Source organism: Tupaia chinensis, unplaced genomic scaffold (assembly GCF_000334495.1).
Source record: "Tupaia chinensis unplaced genomic scaffold, TupChi_1.0 Scaffold000231_1, whole genome shotgun sequence".
NCBI classification, from domain to species: Eukaryota; Metazoa; Chordata; class Mammalia; order Scandentia; family Tupaiidae; genus Tupaia; species Tupaia belangeri.
In genome coordinates, this window is record NW_006159706.1 from 1408104 (window position 1) to 1417114 (window position 9011).

Here is a 9011-nt window from a genome sequence, read left to right on the forward strand (position 1 = left end):
GGCCAGCGGGTGGCATGGTGGTTAAGGCACTGGACATTCCCACATGGCTGGCCACACTTCAAGTCCTGGACCTGGGAGCTTGCTTTCTCACTTTCCCTCTTTCTGTGTTCTCTCTGGTAAAATGAATTAATAAAAAAAATTCTTTTAAAAAAATGATAGGTCTTTTCTACATAGCTGTGTATGTACATACACATGTGCAGGCAAGCACACAGAAAGTGCCCTGAAGTATACATACCAAATGACTGACAATGTTACCACCAAGAAAGGATATGAGGGTTAGAAAGGTTAGCAGGTAAAGTGGGAAATTCAGTGCTTTGCTCAATGCCTATATTGACTCTTATGTACTTATTTCTGGGTTGTAGAAACCTAATATGGAAATCTCCAGTACTTCATACCTTAACCCAGTAGTAGTATAACTCCCAAAAATACCTTCCTCATCCCCCCCTCGCCCTGGGACCCAATCCAAACCGCCCCAGGCGACCCATACACACTGAAAGAGGAGCCAGGGGGCCTCATTGTAACACTTATTTTTATATAAATATCCGCAAGTCATGTTACAGAATAAGCCCCACCGGGGGAAAAAAGTCAACATTAGGGTTTTGTTAAACTGACCCCTGCCTTCTAAGATGGGCCCCAGCCTGGAGGAGCCTGCTGCTTTGGGAAGGCTGGGGCTACTGCCATGAGGCTGCTGAAAAAGCTGCCTGTGTCACCCACCCCTGGGCCAACCCCCTTCTTTGGTGTGTGGTACATGATGACCTTCTCTGCCCTTCTTGCTTTGCCTGGGGCAGGGTTCTGGAGAAAGGGTTCTGGGGAGCAGGGCCCAGGAGTTCTCGGAGCACTTGGAAATGGGGTGGGGTGGACTGAGCCATTGAGAGGTGGTCTGAGGCTAAGTGGTTGAGCCTGTTGGGGCTAGGGGCACATAGAATTAACAAGAACAAGTAGGGGAGGACCAGGGCCCTCAGCCAAGCAGAAACATTGGCTCTTCCCTCCAGCCTAGATTCCTAGGTCTCTTCCCTGTTAGTCTATCTCCTGCTGGACCCACATTCCCAGAAGCCCTGGGTTCCTGTCTATCTCCAACCGGTTCTTCCCCCTGCACCCCGCTTGCCCCCCACAGAGAGGCCAGAGGCTAGGAACACAGCACCAGTCTGAGGATTTAATTAACCAGGAAGGGGACTGTTGGGAGGGGCACCCTTGTAAAAATGTACAAAAGGTATGTGGGGCTATGTGGAAGGGGTGATAAATATGTACATGGAACCTCCCTTCCTTTAGCCCCTCCTCCCCCAGCCCTAGGAGGGCATGAGGACTCGGGTGGTAGGTGAAGGGGAGATGGGGGCACTTTGGCCTCTGGCTTGGTGAGCCCTTGGGGAGGCATGTCAAGGGCCTAGAGGCCCTCAGAGGGGGTGATGGTGCACCTCAGAGGAGATCATGAGCTATGACCTCAAATGTCCCCGAACTCTCATACATACACACACACACACATACACACACACACACACACACACACAGCTCTCTTTCTAGAGGCTTATAACCTCTCCCCTCCATGGCCCCACGATCCATGTGATGCTTGATCTTGTGGGGGGTGGGCTACTGCTCCCAGGTTACATGACCTCAGAGATGGCTAGTGAGGTCATGACCTTTGCCCTCCAGCCCTGGCTTAAAACCTCAGCCCTAGGACCTTGTCAAAAGAAAAGGGGGGGGATGGAGCTTTGCCCCTGCCCCTCCCCTTCCCTCACCTGTCAGCCCGGGCTGGGCCAGGGGCTCTAGGTGGGGAACTAGGCCGGGGGGCGGGCACAAGAGGAGGTGGTGCCCCCAAAAGGGCTCCTGGTGGGGTCTTGCTGAGAAGGTGAGGGGTTCCTGGGGCCGCAGCAGGAGGCGGTGGTGGAGCCAAGCGGCTGTATAGCAGAGGATGAGCAGGCTCTAGACCGTAGAGGCGGGCAGCAGCCACGGCCCCTGGTCCAGTCAGCTCCTCACCCGCCTCATAGAAGCGGGGTGGCCTAGCCAGGCGTGGGGGCCCTGCCAACCAGGTTGGCTCCAGGAAGCCAGCACAGCGTTCTGGTGGACTAGGGCCCAGAAAGGGAGGTGGTCGGGGTCTCTCAAACAGCAGGTGAAGACCCTGAGGCCCGGTGGCTGCAGCGGCGGCAGCGGGGGGGGGGCCGGGGGGGGGGGGGGGGCGGGCAGCCTCTTCCTTTCGCTCTTCCTTTACCCGCACGGATTCCTTGGCTGGCCGGGCCCCTTCCTCTCCAGCCCGGGCCTTGGGAGTAGCAGGAGAAACTCGAAGCTGGGGCCGTGAGAAGGGGAGGTCCCTGGGGAGCAAGTACAGGGGACAGAATGAAGATTCTGCAGCAGTCAGGAGACTGAGAGGGAGGCAGGGTGCGGGGTGGGGGTGAGGGGAGGAGGGTGGATAATGGGGAGATGTACCTGTCCTTCTCCTCCTTGGTGATAGAGGGCTCCCTCCGCTCCACAGGCCGCTCCTTGTCTGAGCCTGGTGTCCGGGCGGCCTCAGGGGGCCGGACCCAGGCAGGAAAGGCCAGAGGACTGCGGTGCAGGCGGCCCCATGGGTCTGGGGGGGAGGCGAAGGCTGGTGGGGCCCCTGGGCTTTCTTTCTGAGCAAAGACGGCGCCGGAGTCTGGGCAGAGGGTAAAGCAGGAAGTAACAGGGGCTAGGGGCAGGAAGCCCTGTCCAGGCATCCGCCCAGGCCCCACCTGAGCACTGCCCCTGCCACAGTTGCCCCCACCCCACTCCAGCACTCACTGAATGTGGGGCTGCCCAGGCCTCCAAAGGCCCCGTTGGAGAGGGCAGCCAAGGAGGCGAAGCTTGTGGGACGCCCAAAGGGATCTGTGGAGAAAAGGGGGGCAGTGAGAACATCAGACAGCTGGGGACACCAGGCAGCAGAGCAGCAAGAGGCCCTGGAGCCTGGAGCTGCTTGGTTTTTAACCATGTGCTGAGCACATCCCTGGGCCAGGCAAGGCGCTGAGCTGTGACATGCACGAACCACTTAACCTCACCCAAGTCCCATGAGGAAGGTAGGATCGCCTTTACTTAAAGATGATGAAACAGGCTCAGAGAGGTGGAATGACTTGCCAACGGTCGTCTAGCCAGTGAGTGGTGCCATTGACCCAGAGCCTCTCTGATGCCAGAGCCGAGCTCTTATCCCCCACACCAGCCGCCTGGACCCATCTTAGCAGATCTCGGCTCTGCAGCAAGCCAACACCTCTGCTGGCTTCCCCCACCTGACATGCAGGATCCTGCCCAGCCTGACCCTAACTTCATGCACGTGTCACACAGCCAGTCAGATGACTAACCTATCCCCCGTGGGAACCTCACAATCTCCCTGGCCAGCAGCACCTTCCTTTACGCCATCAAGCTCAACTCCTCCTTGTCCACCCAAGCCCAGGTTAAGTCTTCCCAAGAAGCCTGCCAAGATACTCAGGAGTCAGGGACCCTGCTATTCCCCTGGGCCTGCACAGCCTCCCTCCACCCCCCTCTCCCAGGTGGCACAGTACCCCCTATGCTTGGCTATTTCAAAGACAGGGTCTCAATTGGAAGAGGCTGGAAATCACCCTGACATTCCCTGCTCATTTTATAGATAAGAAAAGTCAAGGCTCGGAGGGAGTAGAGTAACTTGCCCAAGGTCACAAAGCAAGTAGAACCAGGTCCACCCCCCATTCCAGATGGATTCTGGGCCTGATTTCCATCCCCAGCTTGAGAACTCCTGCAAGTCAGGGACAAGGCCTAGGACGAGGCCTGGTTTGCCCAACATGCCCTTGGCTCTTACCAATGTGGGTGCTGGGGCTCAGGAAGGGTCCGTGGGCCCCGGGAGCTGCCGTGAAAGGATTGGCTGCAGCGTGGACGGCACCTGGGGCAGAGAGGTGGGAGATTCTGGTGAGGCTGAGTGGGCGCAAGGTGGGCCTAGAGCTATCAACAGGCAACCTCAGGCCCTGAGAGGGCTGACTAGACTCACCAGTCGCAGTGAAGAGGGAGGCCGGGTGGGAGAGCTCCTGCCCAGGGGGCAGGGCCCCATAGGGCCCCGGAAGGCAGGGCAGGAGGTCGTTCCGAAAGTCAAGCTTGTGGGAGTCACCCTGCGTGGGACACAGGGAGAGGGGCAGTGAGTGAGGAGCCAGGTCTGGTCCACTCTTGTTTTCCCACCCCTGGATACCCATCGAGGGCTGGCCGGCACCAAGATGGGGCTCAGATCCTGTCCTCTGCCTCTCTCAGCCTTCTCTGGTCATCCCCCTAATTAGCCAGAAAACTAAGGTGTTAACTATGTAACTGCTCAACAGTGATGGGGACAGGGAAGAATACATCTGGCCACAATTCTGCCGAGCTCTGTTAAAGGTGGATGCCCAGAGTCCTTGACTGTGAGACCCACTCTCCCCAGCCCTCCAGTCCCAGTACCTTCATCTTTTCCTGGTGTCTCAGGATCATGTAAGCCACGCGCACATGCATGGCACACCACTTCCCTGGTTTCTGCCGCCCCAGGATGACCAAAGGGAAAGGGAAGGAAAGAACGTTCACTCATCACCCACTTGAAGCCTGGTTCTAGGCCCAGCCTCATCACACAACATCCCCATTTTTCATCCCTTTAATTCCAAGATGACTAGGTTCAATTTATAGCCTAGGAAACTGAGGCTCAGAGAGAGAAACTGTCTTGCCCAAGGTCTGAGCCCAGGTCTGTAACTTGAAAGTCCTTTATTTTCTGCCATTCCACAGCTGGCTGCCTCCACGTCTTGGGCTTCTCACTCATTCTCTAGCAAGACCTCCCTTCAGCAAAATACCCTGACGCCAGCCCCCAGTCTCATGCAGCCTGAGGGCCTCACCAAACTCACCCTCAAAGGTGGCCGGAAATGGTCGGGGATCTGGGGATGGCAAAGGAGAGATTGGAAGCGATTCAGACCTGCTTACTGACCTAGGTGCCTCATTTCCACAGTACCCACTCGCCGCCCCCCCCCCCCAAAACACTTCCCTAGGACTGTGTGTGCCTCCCTCATACTTCTCCTGCTTGTGCCAACAGTGCTTTCCTGTCTTTCCCACTCTAGACACCTCTCCTCCAGACCAAGTTTCTGAAGCAGGCCCCACACAGGAGCCCTGGTTGGAAGACCAGGGTGTGGGTGAGTGGGCAGGCAGAAGGATAGTTTCTCACCCAGAAGAGTCATCCCATTCACAGCTTTACATAAAAGGGATCCACTTTTCTTTAGGGAAAAAAAACACCTTAAAAGGAAGCTGAGGGACCAGCAGTTAGTGTAATGGCTATGTCGCTGGACTCCCATGTAGGCGACCGCAGTTCGCATCCCGGACCCGGTGGCTTAAAACTCACGCCGGGCGCGTGTGAGTGCGTGCGTGCGTGCCCAAGATACCGAGAGGAGAATGGAGGAGAAGGGATTGTGGTGTGGTCATCCCCCCGGGGGGTGATTTCTCACTTTCTGTCTCTCTGTCTGTCTCTGTCTGTCTCTGTCTGGCGAGCGCACGTGCCCTATAGCAAAAACCTCTCCAAAAAAAAAAAAAAAAAAAAAGGAAGCTGAGAAGCCTCTGGTCTAGACTGCCCTTTTGGAAATGTGTCCTGTACTTTTTCCAATGTTCCCAGAGCCCTGAGATTTAAGGCTGCTCCATGTGCTGAGGGGGAGGGAATGCTCTGGATCCCCAGCCACTTCACAAAGGGGTGGCTTATTTTTTCATTGTTTTATGGACAGAGTTTCCTGGTATGATGTCATTTTGAAGTGGGAGAAAATTCAAAAAAAGGTTTTGTGATGTACAAAATGTGAAAAACTACAAATGACTGTCCTAATAATCTTATTCCCAGGACAATTTCATGAAACTCCTATTTCTCACACCTGGGAAATTCTACTGTTTACAGAAATTTTCTCTCATTAGACAACCCAGGGATGCTCTGATTGTCTCCTAATGGGAGCAATCAGTGGCTTTTTCTAAAGTCAGCCCTGCTCTCCCCTCAACAGATCTTCCAGGACCCCAGGATCTGCCCTGGCCCCCTCACCTGTGTCCCCTTCTGGGGGAGCCCGCTCGGCACTGGCCCCAGTCGTGGTGGCAGCTCAGGGTTCGTGCTCTGGGAAAGGGGAGTGGAGGGATCAGCCAGGAGAGCTGGCACCAAGCAAAAAAAGGGGTCTAAAACCAAGCTGGAGATGGGACCAGGGAAGGAGGATGGTTTTGGAGAAATGGGTCTAGAAGGGGAGGGCAGAGGGTAGATGTGGTTTTGGGGAAGGGAAGAAGGTATGTGGGTCTGGGGTGTCTGGGTTTGCATGGGGTGAGAAGCAGTGGTGGCATCTGGATTGAGAGCTCACCTTGGGCTGGAAGGCCCCCTGCAGGGAGCCAAAGGAGACAGCCGGCGGGAGGCCCGGAGGTAGCCCGGGCACTGCGGGAGGGAAGGCCGTGTACGGCTGTGGAGAGAAGGGGACTAGTCCAAGCCGGGGGGTGGAGGTGCAGCCCATCTCTGGTCTGCCCGTCAGTCCTCTGGCCTCCACCCTAAGACCCTCCGCCCCAACCCAGGGACTTCTCCCAGGCTCAAGGTTCTTGCATGTGAAACTGAAGATTGGACCCCAACACCAGGGCCACACACACTGATGCATCTATGCCCACACACCACACACGCCCCACCCCACACACATATACACACGCACACTCACATTATGTCGGAAAAGGCCTTCCATCTTTCCTGGATATTTCTCAAACTAGGGAAGAGAAGGGAACAGTCAGCTGCCAACCAGGGACCCAGGGCCTTCCCCTGGAAAACATACCCTCCCCCCAGGCCTCTAAGCCTCAATACTGGCCCAATGAGGAGCTCACCATGTGGGGGCCGTGGGGTGGCAGCAGGCCCGGGGGATAAGGGGTGAAGTGCTGGTGGGTGTGCTGGTGGGTGTGCTGGTGCTGGTGGTTGTGCTGGTGGAACTGGAAGGCCAGGGGCCGGGCTGAGCCCCCTGACCCCACCACCTCAGGGCCACCCTGGGCATTCAGGTAGCGAGAGTTCAGGTCCTGGCCGATCAGGTCCTGCTCTGTGGGAGGGGAGGGGGAGAAGGCTTTAATATCAGTCACCACATCAGCCTCCTTGGGCCCAGGTGACTGGCCTTCCCTCTGGCCTTGAGCCATTCCCTCCTCAAGCCCTGCTGTCTGCTGAGGCCCAGATGCCCCAAAGCTAACTGAGCCTGAGCCCAGGGCTATGGCCCCCCGCCCCCCCGGCCAGGACCCCAAACTCACCAGAAAGGGCGTTAGCGGCTGAGGCCCCAGGGTGCCCTGGCACCTGCAGCAGGGGTGGGGGTGGGGCGGTGGGTGAGCTGCGCGGACGAGGAGGAGGCAGATGAGGAGGAGGAGGACGAAGAGGATGATGAGGGGGGAGGCTGAGCCACGGGAGGGGCCGGGGCCTTGGGGGGCGGCCGTGAAGAGCTGGGGAGAGAAGTGGGGAGATGAGTGAGGGGGTTGGGAGGTGCCAGCTCTGACGGGAGGGGGTCAGAAGCCTGGGTGGTATCGTGACCCTGGTTCTCCAACATGGGAGGTGGCAGAACCCGGCCCCCAGGACTCCCCAACCCCCCACCCTGACCCAGGGTATCCATCCTCACACTGAGGTGCCTCCCACACCCAACAACCCCCTCTTCTCCCTCTCCAGGTCTCTTCTTCCACACAGCTGCTGCTGCCATCTCTGGCCATATGACTTTCCCCTTCCTGACTCAACCACAGCACAAAACAGATCACTCATTTTGACGCTTAATTACAACAGGCCACCTGGGTTCCCACCCGGAGACAGTGGAAGCAGAACTGCACTGGTCTGGCCTAGGAGTCGGGAGACCTGAATTCTAGGCCCATCTTGTCATGAATGCCCTGGGTGACCTTGAGCAAGTCACTGCCCCTCTCTGAGCCTTAGTTTTCTCAATGATAACAACAATGATAATGATGATGACAATAATAATGGTGACAGCATCAATAATTATATCAATACTTCTTACCCTTTGTTGAGCACTTACTGCAGGCCAAGTGCTGGCACCTGCTTTATATGCTAACACAAGCCGCCAACATTTCATGCCACCTATTGCTCCCATGGCCCCAGAACCATCTACACTGTACCATTTACTTCTTGATCTACTTCGACTCAGTGTCCTTCTTTTCTATTTAGCCTCGCCTTAAGCAATGATATGTGAAATCAAGGGATTGAGGAACCAGTATTTTTTGAAAGCACATAAAAGCTAACTTGTGACTATCTTTAAAAGAAGGACCTGAAATCAACCCCCGTACCACTACAGAGTATACACACTTTGGGAAACACTGCATTCACTCATGAGTTACCCTCACAACAACTTTAAGGATGAAGGTACCATTATTATTTCATTTCACAGAAAAAAGAAAATTGAGGCTCAGAGGGGTGATGTGACATTTCAAAAATCACACAGCCAGTAAACAGCAGAACAAGAACTTGAATCCAGGTCTGACTGACAGCAAAGCCAGCCCTCTTAATCATCATGTCAGCATTTCCCAAAGTATGCTCCAAAGAACAGTATTCCTAGCAGATGTGCTATACAAATAGTTCTCACCAGCAAAGAAAATTGGGAAACATCACAAACTAAATTCCCCTGCACGAGAACGTATAAAGGAGTCAGATAGATCCAGCAATAACCTCTTTAAATGTGTTTTGCCCGGAGACTTTCAAACCTTTTAACCTCAGAATCTTTTTCCAAGTCACATCCCACAGGTACCATCCCATGTCCCAGCCATAGAATAAATGTAGGAGTTGGAGCCAAAAATGACCAGATCCTTCCAGACCAGAATAAAACCCTAGACCACTCACCTGCCAGTGCTGAGGTCCAGGCTGCTGCCATAGGGAGAAGTGCGGAGGCCGAAGGGCGAGACCCGAAGCTGCAGCTGGGGCTGGGGTGGGGGTGGCAGACTGGGGGTGGCCGGCAGGGGTGCTGGGGGTGAGACAGGAGGCCGAGGGGCTGGTGGAGGCGGTGGTTCCTTTGGGGGGGAAGGCACTAGCAGCGGGTCGGGGCCTGGGGGCTGGTCCCGGGCCAAAAAAA

General features: G+C 55.7%; 1 protein-coding gene across 1 annotated transcript; it reads right to left on the reverse strand.

Moving 5' to 3' along the window:
• Positions 1-512: 512 nt before the first annotated feature.
• On the reverse strand, positions 513-8932 carry FBRS (fibrosin). Its single transcript, XM_006148151.3, has 13 exons — positions 8783-8932; positions 7204-7389; positions 6796-7001; positions 6636-6680; positions 6294-6389; positions 5990-6058; positions 4827-4856; positions 4396-4467; positions 3962-4079; positions 3776-3856; positions 2752-2835; positions 2419-2626; positions 513-2303 (listed from the first exon to the last, which is right to left on the reverse strand). The coding sequence occupies exons 1-13, from the start codon at positions 8811-8813 to the stop codon at positions 1730-1732; spliced, it is 1800 nt and encodes a 599-aa protein (XP_006148213.2). The 5' UTR covers positions 8814-8932; the 3' UTR covers positions 513-1729.
• Positions 8933-9011: the final 79 nt, after the last annotated feature.

Bases quoted from the DNA above. Each gene is read 5' to 3' on its own strand.
- FBRS (XM_006148151.3), bottom strand. From the start codon at position 8,813: ATGGCAGCAGCCTGGACCTCAGCACTGGCAG. The intron at 6,390-6,635 runs GTGAGTGTGCGT...TTCTCTCCACAG, and splicing joins AAGGCCTTTTCCGACATAAT to CCGTACACGGCCTTCCCTCC. The intron at 2,304-2,418 runs GTACATCTCCCC...CTTGCTCCCCAG, and splicing joins ACCAAGGAGGAGAAGGACAG to GGACCTCCCCTTCTCACGGC.